We start from the raw sequence: 16460 nt of genomic DNA, 5'->3' as shown, positions 1-16460 counted from the left end.
AATCAAATGATCTAGGTAAACTTGAGAATTGGTCAAGAGCATGGCAACTACAGTTTAATGCTAAAAAATGCAAAATTATGCACTTGGGACTCAAAAACCCAAAAGCTCAATATAGTATCAAGGGTACTATAATGGAAACTGCTGAGGAGGAAAGAGATCTAGGAGTCACTATTTCTAGTAACTTAAAGGCAGGAAAGCAATGTAGCAAAGCAACGAGGAAGGCAAGTCAGATGCTTGGTTGCATAGGGAGAGGAATCAGTAGCAGAAAAAAGAAGTAATAATGCCACTGTATAGGTCATTGGTACGGCCTCATCTGGAATAATGTGTTCAGTTCTGGAGACCATATCTTCAGAAGGATATAAATACATTAGAGAGTGTACAAAGAAGGGCAACTAAAATTTTGCATGGCCTACATCACAAAACTTACCTGGAAAGACTAAAAGATCTTAACATGTATAGTTTGGAGCAGAGAAGGGAAAGGGGGGACATGATAGAAATCTTCAAATATATCAAGGGTTTTATAGTACAGGAGGGAAATTTTCTTCAAAGGAAAAGAAGTAATAGAACACGAGGACATGCACTGAAACTGGAGGGAGGTAGGTTCAGGGGAAATGTTAGAATTACTTCACAGAAAGGGTAGTGGATAAGTGGAATAGCCTCCCATCAGAGGTGGTAGAGGCTAAGACAGTAGAATAATGTAAACATGCTTGGGATAGGCATATGAATATCCTTACAAAGAAATAAGGATCAAAAAGGGTTGAGAGTACCAGAAGGGTAAAAAAGGGGCAGACTAGATGGGCCAAATGGTTCTTATCTGCCGTCAAATTCTATGTTTCTATGTTACAAAACCTCTCGGCCCTTTTGCATGCCCTCATGACTAGACCATTTCTCACTTTTATGCAATTCCGCAAACATCCATTATACAGTGTGATAACTGATACTCTAGCAGGAATTGGCTGCTTGCACTTGTCGTAGGGGCTAACAAGGTGGGGAATGCCCTTTTCTTGTGCATGACAGCTTCCACAATCTGTGCTTGCAATAACTAGTACATCATTTTGTGACACTGTTCCTAAAGGGTTTTTATTTTTTAATTTAGTCTTCTCCCCATATTACATAGAGCTATGAGGTTTATACAGTTTATCCCTGACCTTGAAATTATTTATGTACAGTTTCTTATATAGTAGCATATTCCATTGCGCTTTACAATTGGAAAGTGATGTAGGCATTACCCTCACAGTGACACCATTCAAGTCATATTTTTCCCAGTAATGCGGCACCATGGCACTGCAGCAGCTAATGGCAGTAACAAACAAGTTGCGCAAAAATGGCCTTGATGATAATTTGGGATCCGATTAATACAGAGTGATAAATCAGTTAATCAGCTCCTAACTGCCATGGTGCCGGCAGTGTCTAAGAAATGCAGTGCACATGGTTTTGCCCATTAAAGAAGGAGTTTGCTTTCGAAAACCAACCTGAATAAGGCCCAATATAGTTAGTAAATATTTAATATACATTTTTTGGGAGGATGGTTGTGGAGAAGATCCCAAAGGATACACGTCCAGTAAACTCTGTCCAATACACCTGATCGACAGACCTAACATTTCAGTGTCTTTATTAAGGAACCCTGGTACTCCCGATTTAAGCACACTTTTCCCCACAGTACATGCATAAGGCGACATCAGCTGACTGGACTTTTTAATCTACTGGTTCATTCATATTTAATCAACTTTATTAACTATACATCAATTTAATGAACATGTAACGTGAATGCATTATCATCTGACACTTCTAGAAATTTCTCCGTATGTTGTATTGTGCAAAACTCATGCTTATCTGCAAAATGTGAATTTTTCTTATTCTCAAAATAGGGCAAATTCTACTTTAAGAAATCGTACACACAACGGGCATCAATTCAATAATCACAGAATTCGCAAATTGTGTGATAATTGAACAACTGTGCATGTTCGGCATTCGCATCTCGCTTGTGCAGAACCACATAACAAAAAAAAATATCCATACGCAAAGATGTCACAGAGTATGCGCAGTTTAAAGCTGGCGTTTATGGCTGGAAACATGGTGTTTTCTGGGTGTGTTTGTGAAAAGGCAGTTTTTGGGTGGGTCTCTGATGTCAGCAATGATCACTTCCAGAAAGGTCTTGACTGGAGCACATGAAAATACTGTTTGATGGTTAGGTTGTTTTGAATGGATCTTTAAATACATTACGTTATGGGTGGGCTGATTACTTTACTAATCTTTGAGAACACACTTTAAACACTGTTAAATTAAAAGTGAGAACGAAGTACCAGTTATTTTTATTTGTTTATGTGTTTTAACCCTCTGTGTTTAGAAACTCCTCAACAGTTACATTTGGGTGGGTTGTGTTCAAACTTAAATGTGAAAATAAAGCAGCCAGTATTGGGTATGAATCATTGAATAGACAACAACTAGCTCAGCAAGTATTAGGTTGACACCACTAGGTCGACATGACTGAAGGTCGACACGGGATAGGTCGACGGGGTCATTATGCTGACATAATCATTAGGTTGACATGGGGTTTTTTGCTCTTTTTTTGTCCTGAATGTCGGCACAGTCAACATGGATATTGAAACGTAGCACTGCGTCCTCTCGCATGGCTCGCTGTGCTCGCCATGCTTCGGGCACTATTTTATTCTCCCACCACGCCCTAGTGGATGGTAGGGCATGAAATACCGCCTGTCGGTAGGTGTCGGCTCAAAAAAAAACGTGAAATCCCCCATGTTGACCTTTTGACTGTCGGCCTTCCCCATATTGACCTAATGTTTATGTCAACCTAAAGACCCTGTCAACCTAACCCCATGTCGACCTTCAGTCATGTTGACCTTCATGCATGTCGACCTAGTGGTGTCAACCTAAGGCTTGTAGACCTAGTGACCGGATCCCCCAGTATTTACCCTGCACAGAGACAAAATAACTCCCCCAAATTTAACTCTCTCTGCACATGTTACATCTGCCCCACCTGCAGTGCAGCATGGTTTTGCCAATTTTGAGAAAAAATTTGTCCTGCAATCATGTCTTAATCAGGCCCATAGTGCGGAAGACTGAAACCTTCCAATAGGGATACTGTACATATGGATGACCAGCGGTCAGAATACAGACGCTGGCATCCCTATGGAGGAAATCGCTCTGCCTCCCTAACCTTAACCCTCGCTCATAGCAGCCCAATCCCCCCCCTCGCCTCTGAACCCTAACCCCCCCCCCGCTAGTGACTAACCTGCCATCTCTCAGCCTAACCATGCCCCTGTTCTAAGTGCCTTGTCCTCTCTCTCCGCAACTAACCCCCATCAATTTCAGGATCCCATTGCCGGTCTCCTGTCGACTCTCCGGATGCCAGTGTCGGTAATGTGACTGCCGGCATCCAATCACTCTGCCTGCCTAACCTTAACCCACCCTCACAGCAGCCCAATCCCCCCCTCGCCTCTGAACCCTACCCCCGCCCCCCCGCTAGTGACTAACCCACCACCTCTCAGCCTAACCATAACCCCCGTTCTAAGTGCCTAATCCTCTCTCTCCTCAACCAACCATCAAAAATGTCATGATTACGTTGTCGGTCTCCTGTCGACACTCGGGATGCCGGTGTCAGTATTGTGACTGCCGGTACCCCAAACAACGAAATGCTAAACACATCCCTTCCAATACTATTAAACAAGACAGCATGGAGCCTTCAAATTTAGCTTTATTAACTAGGACAAGTTGAAAAACCCCTCTTACGTACTTGTTACACCAATAGTCAGAGATAGTCAAGTCTAGGGCCTAATTCTGGGGGTATAGGTCATTATGTTGACAGTGTCTAGGTCAAAAGGTCGACCACTATTGGTCAACAGTCAAAAGGTCAGCACAATGAAAAATGTTGACATGTATTAGGTTGACATGCTTAACTGTCGACATGACTTTTTCACAGTTTTTATGTCTTTGTTTACACACTGTTATATTGTCTCTCTGTGCCCACTGGGATGGTAATGTAAATAAATAAATCATGAAAAAAGCATGTCGACCTTTTCCATGTCAACCTTCTATGTCGTAAACTCATTAATGTGGGCTGTATTTCTGTCCCCACAGGCTGGGAGAGGACTTCTACCGGGAAGCCATAGAGCATTGCCGCAGCTATAACGCTCGTCTGTGTGCCGAGAGGAGCATGAGGCTGCCATTCCTGGACTCCCAGACCGGCGTGGCCCAGAACAACTGTTACATCTGGATGGAGAAGACGCACAGGGGCCCAGGTGAGAAGTGTAGGTGCCAATATATGAATCCGGCAGAATGGAAACTAGTGGTGTATCCCATAGCAACCATTCCAGCTCTAAAGTACCTGCTATTTCCCTGTTGTAAAGTAAGCAGTTACAGTAAATAAGTACACTGTATATATGAATTGGGTGCCGGATGACGGAAGGACAGTCCGGATTGCTATGGTTAGTATTCCAGCGTCAGAATTCCGACTGTAAAATGCCGACAGTTGGGATCCCGACTGACCGGAGCTATTCTCGCTCGTGGGGGGCCACGACCCCCATAGAGGGAGAATAGAACCTGTGGCGAGCACAGCTTCGTTGCACTTGCCCCGGTCATAGTGCCGGCAGATTTCGATCTCTGCATACGGACCAGGGCCGCCAATAGGGGGGTGCTGTGGGTACAGCTGTCCCGGGCCCCGGCCTCTGGAAGGGTCTGGCATCTCCCCCCTTTGACTGCCTGCGCTCGGTGCACTGAACATAGCATAGGTTTCTTCAATGCAGCATGCTGGGGGCCAATTAAAATGCTGCACCGACTTTTGAGCCAATCAGAGCAGCTCCCAGTACACAAGTTCTGATTGGCGCACCAGCCGGTGCTGCATTTTAATTGGCCGCAGGCATCCTGCGTTGAAGAAGCCTGTGCTTCGGGACCTGCTGGGATGAGGGAGCAGGAGTGGGGCGGTAAGTGAAGGAGGGGGGAGATGAGGAGGGGCCCAGACTGGAAATCAGTCTCAGGCCCCAAAATTCCTAGTGGCAGCCCTGATACTGACCATCGGAGTCCCGACTGTCTGCCAGGCATACCACACCCATATGAATTTGCCTGTGTGTGCTATTTCTCTGCCCATCACACGGTAGTTACCACCTGTTGCCACAGACAGAGGCACGCACATGCATAACCTGTATGATGAGTTTTAGGGACACCACATTCATAACCCATATAAATTCACTTACTACTCAGATTTATACCCAGGATAGAGCCTGGGTCTAGGAGCTTACAATCCTTCCGCGTCTCTCAGGGTAGTATGCCACACTGGGAGAGCAATATGATTAAAGCTACAGTTATTCTTCTGTAAGATATTAGTTTGTGCCGCTGATAAATGTTTCATGTTTACAAATTCCCGGCTACATCTGCATATCAGGCTTTCTGACAGGAGATGACTACTTCCAAGCTAAGGCACAGCATAACACTTATGAACGCCCACAGATAGTTGGGACAGAAAAGGGGGTGTTAACCATTTCAACCAATCAAATGTTTGATTTGATTTTTACTTAAATATTACAGCTTCAATGTTGACCATAGCCACCAATCGCATTCTGTCTTTGATTTTCTAGGATGCAATAGAGAAATTATAGACATACTTTGATTGGTTGCTATGGCAAACATCACCTCTTTTAATTTTTAGAATCTGTAGTAAATGTACCCCTTATACCCCTTTTCACACCAGAAGCAAATTACCGGGTTAAAGATTTTCAACTCGGGAATTTGCTGAAACACCCGGGTTTTTCTTTGGTGTAAAAGGTTCAGCACGGGTCTTACATCTCAGCACTCCGACCCTGCTCTTGACCAGGGTCAGCGTGCCGGGATTTAAGACCCGTGTTGACCCTTTCACACCACAAAAAAACCTGCGCTTTTCAGCAAATTCCCACGTTGAAAAGCTTTAACCCGCTAATTTGCGGGTGGTGTGAATTGGGGTCAGGCTGCACCCGGCAAAATGACCCGGTACTCAAAAATTCCGGGTAATTGCCGGGTGGCCAGTGTGAAAGGGGTATTAGACTCCAAAGTAACACTGCATTCTGTGTATCATTTTGGTGAGCTCAGCAATATTTACACATGTGCTTTAGTGCTTGTTTTATTCCACTTTTTTCATTTGTTATATATGGTTACATTATTATATTTCTCTTTTGTAAAGATTTTAGTGTATTTGTACAGCGAATGCACCGGAGCTTAATTATGTATTTTATGTGTAGTCTTTGCGAGACGTCTGCCTTTGTCACTCTGTCCCTCACATGTGAAGACTGGTGTCTGATTACAGTGCTGGTCGGTACTGTGTTTGGTTGAGAGACATATAATTTTTTTTTCTTCTGCATAGTCACGTGCACCAGGGAACAAGCATAGGTTTTAGTGAGCCCATATATTTAGGATTGACTTTCAGTTACCCTGCAGGTTACTTCTGCTTGAATTTACCTCAGACTGGCATTGTCATTTGCAGCAGTGTTGACTATCCCCACGGCCTCATTTCGCAAGAGCTAAATTTGCCTGTGGATTGCAGTAATGCGAATCACAATGGCATCTTTCTGAAGGGGTACAATGGAGGGATTGAGGTGGTCAGTGGCGGGTACTAGTTTTGGACCTGGAGCAACACAAAATAAAATAGCTGATTTTCACGGTTGGTTTAAATGAATCAAAGGGTGGAGGTAACTAGGCTACATTGTGGAGTGGCCAATGCTGTGCTGTGCCTAGTGTGGGTAGTTATATATATAGTTGTACAAAGGTACTGTAACTCAGCAAGAAAGGGTGTTGTGAACAGTATGGAGTCTGCTTTCAGTGTGTAAGTCTTATTATAAAATGACATTTAAGGCCTGACATATGTTAGGAAACAACCTGAGAGTTGAGGATACAGTAACAGACCTGTAAACGGGAACCAAACAGATAGGCCAAAGTGCTGTGTTTTGTCTGTTTATGTGCATATGCAGATAAGGGCATTTATGGGACGTCATTAATAAAGCTGCTCTACGTAATAGAAGGTACCTTAAGAGCTTGCATCTGATTAATGTATTGGCCTAACTCAGGATCAGTTGTGATCTTGCCAACATTACAACTGCTGGCGGCAACCAGTGGGGAACTGCCTGGCACAGGGCACGGCCGCCAGGCACACTGGGTCCCTCCCCAATGCGGCCGCAGGATTTTGCAAGTGTATCGCTATAGCGAAGCGTTTGCATTGCACTGTGTTGCAAGCTTGCTGAGCTGCCCGTAAACACAACATTTACAAATACATTGGACTCCCTAACTCCGGCAAACAACAGAAGCAAATGCACCAATCAGGATGTGTGATCTGCAAAATTCATTACAGTACATGGCAGAGATCATAAAAGCTAATTCCGAACAAATGGGAGGGACTTAGATGCATGTAACCAATCAGATGTGGGTGTCGGTCATCATCAGTATTTTGAACCAGAGATTTATACACACAACTGATCTGAATCCGAACATGTGGCCTGTATTAGTCAGCCTGGGATGCATCTTGCCTGACTTACTGCACCTGGGCTGCATCCCCGTCCCAGTCCAGCAATGAGAAATGCATTGGGGTCCAGTTGTACATGAGCCTCACTATGTAAATCGCTTCCTTCTGTGTGTATCCCATTGCTTCTAATACTATTCTGTAGGTTGTAGAGCATTTGTTGCCTGTTATAATATAAACATCCCCCCACTTATGTGTTTGCTTGCAGGCTTGTCACCGGGACAGATCTACACGTATCCTGCTCGCTGCTGGAGGAAGAAGAGGCGGCTGGACATATTAGAGGATCCTCGTCTCAGGCCCTGTGAGTTTAAACTTGGTAAGAAGTTAGTTTGGGGGGCCCCAGGTGTTATCATGCTCTGCATCGTGGGACCTGCAACACATTGCACACCAGGTATGAGGAGACTGAGAGAACGCAGAGCAAGCACATTGGAGGTATATCAGAGATCAGGTTGTACGGTGCAGTAGCATATAGAGAACATTTCATGAGCAGAGATCCCATTACAGCAGAAGAAAGAGCTCATTGTATCCAGGTCATGCTGGGACTCTGAGTCTGGATAAAAAGACAGGGCGAGCTAGATGGTTCTATCGAGTGTCTGGTTGGTTGCCATGAGTTACTGCAGATATGCACTTTGTTATTACATCGGAAATAGAGAAAGAACTTTATACACGGAACTTAGTCATACATACAGGATAGAATGGAGGTCAGCTGCAGGGGTATGGGTCATTGTGTCTACCCTATTTAGGTCGACATGGTTGGAAGGTTGACACAAGAAATTAGGTCGACAGTGGGAAGTACGACAGTCAAAAAGTTGACATGAGTTTTTCACATTTTTTTTGAGGGCATACCTCGTACTGGCACACATATGGTTAAAATGATCAAAGCTAGAGAGAGAGATAAAGTAGAGGAAGATCAAATACCAACCAATCAGCTCCTGTCATTTTACGGCCGAGGGAGATATGTATCTAGCCTCAGAGAAAGATAAAGTGCAGAGAGATAAAGTACCAACCAATCCGCCCCTAACTGTCAATTCACAGGCTATATGAAAAATGATGGTTAGAGGTGATTGGTTGGTACTTCATCTCTCGCTTCCCTATCTCTCTCTCCAAGCTTTGATGACTTTCCCCCATAATTTGGCAGGACGGTGCATAGGAATAACATAATTGAAGTCAGATAAAGTTTTGGAGTGTGCGCTTGCTGTAGGTCAAGGGCCCTTATTCTGGTTCACTCGCAGAGGCAAATTCCTTCTCAAATGTACAAAACCATGTGCTCTGCAGGTGGGGCAGATGTAACATGTGTAGAGAGAATTACATTTGGGTGGGGTTTTACTTCAAACTGATATCTATATTGCAGTGTAAAAATAAAGCAGTCAGTATATTCCCTGCACAGAAACAAAATAACTCAGCCACATCTAACTCTCTCTGCACATGTTACATCTGCCCCACCTGCAGAGTGCACTACATGGTTTTGTCCATTTGAGAAGGCATTTACCTTAGTTTGCAGAATAAGCTGGCAAGTCTAATTTAATACTTAATTAGCAATAAAGTGGTGGCGGTTCTTAGCACTTGCAGATCCTGGCTGCATCATATAGGGACAGATTGATTAAGCTCGTTGAAGTGGCTGGTACTTTATCACCAGACAATATGCCCCCATTTTTTTCAAACTTAGCCTGTAACTTGACAGGTAAAAGCTGATTGGGAAGTGATAAAGTACCAGTCCCATAATCACAGAGTATAAGTGCAGAGCCCAAGTACTATGCAGTGCACATCCACTGTACTTCGGAACTGTGTCCAAGAGTGTGTTTAGCGCAGTGACTACAGGTTAGAGTACTACAATGCTTTGCAGGTCTCTCTGAATGCAAATCCTTTTAACACTGGGGCATAATTCAGGTGATGCCTATAACAGGGCACAATTTGTATCTCAATATTACAGATAGTGGACAAAAGAAACTGGAAACACGAATATAAAGTCCCTTAATAGAGACAACGTTCCAAATGTAATAGGGTGCGAGAATCAAAAGTGAGAGATTTTTGGAGTATTTTCAAAATAATTTTTAAAGCGGCAATCAGTTACATGGCAAAATCAACCTGGTTTTACATTGTAAACGATTGCCCCTTTTTTAAAAAAAAAAAAGGAAAACTATCCCAAAAACTCTAACTTTTTGATTCTCACACCCTATTACATTTGGCCCCATGTATGGATCGTGGCATTGAATCTACCGATGTCTGGAATTAAGCAGAATAGATACTGTGCCATCATTCCACAGAAAAACCTCTCACCTGGCACAAGGTGGTGGAGTCATGGCAGAATCTCCCTTTAGTACTCAGGTATCAGATCTGCTGATGTACAAAGCCATGTAGTTTGTTGATGATTGCTCAGGAAACTTTAGGAATCTCCGTTAGCAAGCTCAGAAGTCCGTGAAACTCATTTAGCAAGTTGACCGGTCTCTGAAGCTCCATTAGAAGGTTGAGCAGTCTCTGAAGCTCATTTTGCAAAATGTTCGGTCTCTGAAGCTCCATGAGCAATTCGAGCAGTCTCTTAAGCTCCACATGCAAGTTGATCTGACTTTGAAGCTCTATCAGCAAGTTGAGTGGTCTCTGAAGCTCCTTTTTAAGTTATTTGGTCTCTGAAGGTCCACGAGCAAGATGTGCATCTCTGAAGCTGCTTTAGCAAGTCAATTGGTCTGTGAAGCTCTATGAGCAAGTTCAGTGGCCGCTGAAGCCCCATTAGCAAGTTGAGTGGTTTCGGAAGTCCATTAGCAAGTTGAGTGGTCTGTGAAGCTCCTAACCCATAAACAGTCAAATAACCATCCCTCTGGCGCTGAATAAGTCAACCGATGTCTTCTCTATGCTACAGAATGATAGACATAACATTTTTATTCTCAACACTGACCATGTTGAGAAGTTATTTGTTTAACTCAGGAACTACATCTGTTTATTAGATTGGATTGACTTTGTAATTTTAAATACGGTACTTTTTCCAGCACTGCTCATATATATTTCTCTGGTTTGCTACTTGATACAGGAGCGACTCTCCCTGTTAAATTTAGCAGCTGCTTGGTGCAGCATCTACATATCAAGCACCGACTCTAATCTGCCACCTGGCAACACATTGTTTGTTTGCCACATGGTGTGCCTTATTAACACCCCCTTCACACCGCACCTGAAACCCAGGTTATTGCCAGAGCGACCCGGGTTGAAGTGCGGTGTGAAAGCACCAAACCTTATATCCCAGGTTGACCAAACCGGCAATTCGACTCAGGATATAAGAAGGGTTAAACCCGGGTCGCCCTTTATATAATGGGTGACCCGGGTTTAATGTGAAAGTGCCAGACCCGGTCCAACCCGGCTATTGCGATGTGAAAGCGGTATTACATAGATCTTTCCATTTTCTTTTTGTCCACTATCTGTATATTGGAATTAATATGAATAGTAATCTGAAAAACGATTTTGGGGTCAAAATTTATATTTTAGAATGTTGATTTTTATTTGTATGTTCATATGAATGTGGAATTGAAATCTCCATGTGGCTGTAACTAAAGTTAATATGAAACATTACTGGAGTATTACTTGATATATTACTACATTGTTTTTATATGTCATTTCTGTATTACACATTTTTAAATATTGCAAAGGGTTGTTAATATGGTATTGGTTTTTTTATTAATATAAGAAATGTTAGTAGATTATTAGAATATACTGTATGTTATTTCTGTATTAGTATTAATGTCTTGTTTTCCAGTTTATTACTTTAGATGTTATAACAGTACTTTATATATGTACTTTCTATACTTTTGAGTTTTTTTTATTTTGTCTTTATGGGAGCATGATCTGACTTTAAACGTTTGCATAGCTGTTCCTTACTTTCTCCAAAGCCTCCCATATTATCTGAAAGTGCGAAGCCAGCTTCCGCGGTATCGTGGTGCACAGCTGTAAACGCTGTAAAAAGTCATGCGGTTCTCAGATTCACTTAGATTTTTCCCCATTCCTGTTCTGAAAGAAATGTTTTACCATTGATCCTGTTTTACATAAATGCCTCAATTCAGGCCATGTCACACTGTTTTGGTCGGCTTAAGGTTAAGCCTTTTCTTTTCTGTGTCAGAGATTTCTGAAAGCTGCTGCTGCAAAAAAAACAAACATGTTCCATAACCTATGCCATCCAATCGGATGTTTGAAAAACTATGCCAGAAAAATGGCAATATATGATTGGTTGCCATGCATAATTTTTTTTGTCATAATTTTTTTTTTTATTGATGGTACGCTATGTGACTCTTGGAATGATTCAGGTTGGCTCGCAAAGCATATTTGGTTTGCTAATTAACAAAACCGTGTGCGCTGCAGGTGGGGCAGACGTAACATGTGCAGAAAGAGTTAGATTAGGGTGAGTTATTTTGTTTCTGTGCAGAGTAAATACTGGCTGCTTTATTTTTACACTACAATATAGGTGGCAGTTTGAATACACCCCCCACCCAAATCTAAGTCTCTCTGCACATGTTTTATCAGCCCCACCTGCAGTGCACACGGTTTTGTCCATAAGCAAACTAAATAGCCTTTGCGAGCCAACCTGAATCACCCCATATAACTCCAATTGTGGGTTGAGTTCAAATGAGTGCCATTGTCCGCATTCAAACCCTGTCATAACGGCACATTGCCTGCGTCCCTCCCATGTCCCGTTATTGATTTCCCCCCATTGGTTGAAAATGTACTTGTGTGACGAGGATTGTGGTCATGCTGCATGGGCCATTTTTCTTTTTTTTTGCAATCTGTATTTATTGGAAATTGAATCAGGTATACATACATTGAACTTTTATCATGACTAGGAAAAAATTAAGAAACATGTGGGGAGTATTGCATTACAGAGTAAAACAGTGGCCCATTTCTCTCTAACATATATAAACAGAGAAACTGGCAATACTGTAAAAATGTATGTAGCATCAATGACGTATCTCCTAAACCCTTGAATGCTAACCTTGACACTCCAGATGTTGTTGAACTACACATCCCAGCATGCTCTGCTTCAGTTTTGCTATTTAGCCATGCTAAATCTGATGCAGTGCATGCTGGGAAGTGTAGTTCAACAACAACCGGGGTGTCAAGGTTAGCCATCAAGGTCCTAAACAGACGTACCAATTCAAAAATTATAATATGAAATGATTATAATAGGAAAACAAGAAAAGAAAAGAGGGGGGTAGTACAAAAAATAAAAGTAGTATTGACAGAAATAATGGGGGCAGAGCAGAGTTACAACTCCAACAATGGTTACAAAGATTGGGGTACATTTTGTGGAGTAGAGTGGGGATTGTATACCATCTAGATAAAATCTTGTACAATTTGTCTAAGGTGGAAAGGCTGAGGGAGCTGGCATGTGTATTCCCGTATACCACCTCCCAATCAATGTGTTGGACCAATCCCTGTAGATCCTTCTCCCAGGAAGTCTAGAATGAAGGAGGCTGGGGAAATAATTATTCTATTAGTAGTGCATATATCTGAGAGCTAGTGTGGAATGGGATATGTGGGGGAAAAAACACTATCGTTCAAAATTGGTAAGGTTTCTTGTGGCAGAGGATAGTGTCTCTGATGAGAAAATAAAGGGTGACATTTTTTTTTTAAAGCGGCAATCATTTACACTTCAAAACCAAACTGGTTTTGCAGTATAATTGATTGCGGCTTTAAAAAAAAAAAACCTGGAGATTTCTTACCAAATCTCTCACTTTCTGAATCTCTCATCCTATTAAATTTCACCCCAGGTGTCTTAATTGAAGAAATTTCCAGAATTCGGATTGTGCGAGGTGCCATAGGGATTGAATATTTGAAAAGAAGCAAACATTTCCCTGAAACACCAGCTGACCTTACCTAAAAATACCCGTCTCTGCCCACAACTTAAACTGAGAATAGTGTAGACCTGGAATAAAATCTCAGTTGAAAAGAAATGAGGTGAGAGGAGAGATCTTTGAAGAAGTCTGTGAAAGTAATCTAGCTTTTCTCCAAAACCTAAGGGTAGGTGCCACAGTGGGATGGTCAACTAGGGGTAAGGGAACTACTTCTATAAAATGAGGGAAGCAATTCTCTAATTCCACCCATAGTTTTGTGTCCTTGGCATGGGACCAATAGAACCGCTTGGTCATAACTGGGAATGTGAGGAAGTTGTATTCCGCCTTTAAGCTTCCGTCTAAATATCATGTTTAAATCTGGGTTTAATACGTCCTCAAATGAATTGACGAATAAGGGTCTGGAGAGTCTGAAACCAAGAGGGGGGGATGTGGATAGGGATTGTTTGTACATTGGCCACTTTAAAATGCAGCTCACATAGAGATAGTTTAACATTCTCATGTAGGCAGCTAGTTGGTACAGTCCAGATTGTATTGTTCTCCCAATAGCTCCAGTCCATCTGCAAGGCTGGGTCACTCTGTCATACTCACACAAACCTGCTGGCCATCTGGTTATAAGATTGTACTTTAGAACACTCTGTTCAATTTTGTATTAATATAACACTTCTCTTTGAAATCTAAAAGTTCCACGTTCGTGTTATTTATAAACAGTCCATTCTATTGGTAGACTCCTGGTGCTTCTTGGTGGCCTTTGATAGACTTCAGTTAATCTTTTTGGTTTGTGTTGATCCTGTTTATCTTCTTGTGCACGTAATTCTTGTGCAGTGTTATGGTGAACTCTTAAACACTGACAATAGTTAATGCAAGGGAAGTCTACAGATCATTAGCCGCTGTCCCGGGCTTCTTGGAGTATTTTATTCCCTGCTCTTTGAGTGATCTATATTACACAACCACTCCTGAGATGCGGAAAAACGTGTTTAATGTTCATGATCTGTACTCTATCCTCCTGACTGTGCATTGATGTAGGCCAAAGAGTTTACTGATGGCTTTGTAGCCCTTTGTATCCTCTCCAGCATCATTATCCTCTGATGTATTTTGATAGCAACATGGGTTTCGGTAAGTTTTATATATATATATATATATATATATATATATATATATATATATATATATACACACTCATATAGAATATCCGGCACTCAATCGAACATGACATAATTTAAACAGGTGCCCCCTATAATCACTAGCCTGAAAGCCCTGCAATCACACATATAACTTTGGAGTAGTGACACTCAAGCTCCTTGCACAATAAAGACATTGACCACTGTAGTGTCATCAACGTTTTGGTTATTTTAATAACCGTCTTCAGGTATCCTGAAGACGGTTATTAAAATAACCGAAACGTTGATGACACTACAGTAGTCGCTGTCTTTATTGTGCAAGGAATGTGAATGCCACTACTCCAAAGTATATATATATATATATATATATATATATATATATATATATATATATATATATATATATATGTGTGTAATTGGCACTACTGGGGACATGTTATTTAACTTGCACTACTGGGGACCTGATATGGAACAGGCACTACTAAGTACATCATATGTGATTGACACTACTGGGGACATGACATGTAACGGGCACTACTGGGGACAGGATATGTAATGGGCACTACTGGGTACGTCATATGTAATCGGCACTACTGGGGACATAATATGGAACTGGCACTACTGGGTACATCATATGTAATTGGCACTACTGGGGACATGATATGGAATTGGCACTACTGGGTACATCATGTGTAATTGGCACTACTGGGGACAGGATATTGAACTGGCACTACTGGGGACATGATATGAACCTGACACTACTGGGGACATTATAAATAACTTGAATGTGCAAGAAAATTACTTCTTGGCATTCAAATTCAGTGCCTGAGATAGTACACAAACTTTGTTACATGTTATGAAACCTTGTTTCATGCACAAATAAAATATATTTGTGTGTATTTTATGTGTTTGATGTATTAATACAACATAAATGCATTTTGTGTTCACACATTAGTTCTGTTCTTAAAATACCTAATTGAAATATAGAAATATTCAGAAATGTGGAACAATCCATTATCCAAAATGCTTCTTGTCCGGAACATTTTAGATAAGGGATACTCAACCTGGATACTCAACCCAGCAGATTACCTTAGTGATGGGCTTTCCCCCAGCGCAGCAGTCCGGCGCTTGGAGATGATGTAATCTCCAAGCTGTGGCTCAGGAAAAGGTAACAAACGCTGGGTCGCACCCGGGTTGAAGCTGGGTCCAAAAACCCAGGTGCGACCCAGCGTTTTGGTATAAAAGGGGTATATATAAGTTAGATGTACTGTAGCAGAAATAAATAAAAACACTGCTGTAAATGAGGGCCATCAAGAGCCAAATGCATCAGCCCATAGTATGATAAAGCCAACATGATTCTGGCAACATTATATTGGCAATTAGGTTACAAGGCAAAACTTGGTTTGCATCTTGGTTTAGCCTTTAGACCAGCAGTTCTCAAACTGTAGGTCCTGACCCCAAAGTGGGTCCTGACCATCTCAGCATGGGGTCACGACTCCATGTTGCTGACCATCAGGCAGATGACTTTTCTGATCTCAATCAGTGATTCGAAGAGTCTGAAAAATCTGTTGAGTTGTCTGTTATTTTAGACTCCTCCCATCACTGTGTGCCTCCACAATGCTGCCATGTATGTGCTGTCTGCTGACTACACATGTGATGTAATGGGTTATGGTATATTAGACTCCTCCCATCACTCTGTGCCTCCACAATGCTGCCATGTATGTGCTGTCTGCTGACTACACATGTGATGTAATGGGTTATGGTATATTAGACTCCTCCCATCACTCTGTGCCTCCACAATGCTGCCATGTATGTGCTGTCTGCTGACTACACACGTGATGTGATGACCTTCTGCAGTAACTTGCTGGGGGTCCTGTCATTATTTGTATTGTCTGATGGGGTCCCAGAGCAAAATAGTTCGAGGACCCCTGCTTTAGACTAATCATGTCTTTTAATTTAGTGTCAAACTGGCCAGGATGGGGTAGGCTCTCACAAATCGCTGGTTCTTACATTTGGCCC

The 16460-nt window shown here is 42.1% G+C and overlaps 1 protein-coding gene across 4 annotated transcripts in view; it reads left to right on the top strand.

The window, feature by feature from the left end:
• The window catches only part of DPF1 (double PHD fingers 1), an 81798-nt gene that overhangs the window by 32659 nt on the left and 32679 nt on the right, over positions 1–16460 (top strand). Inside the window, exons 2-3 of one of the 4 annotated variants that reach the window (XM_083159755.1) lie at positions 4096–4256; positions 7704–7796. In XM_083159755.1, the coding sequence (XP_083015881.1) occupies positions 4096–4256; positions 7704–7796 (254 nt within the window). Of the gene's footprint in view, positions 1–4095; positions 4266–7703; positions 7812–16460 lie in introns of all 4 variants that reach the window. The other 3 variants (XM_083159753.1, XM_083159754.1, XM_083159752.1) reach the window with 3 other exon arrangements.

The sequence above is a fragment of the Crinia signifera genome, chromosome 9 (assembly GCF_055691185.1).
Source record: "Crinia signifera chromosome 9, ASM5569118v1, whole genome shotgun sequence".
In the NCBI taxonomy this organism is placed as follows: domain Eukaryota; kingdom Metazoa; phylum Chordata; class Amphibia; order Anura; family Myobatrachidae; genus Crinia; species Crinia signifera.
Note: the sequence above shows the minus strand (reverse complement) of the source record. Positions and strands in the feature narration are given on the sequence as shown.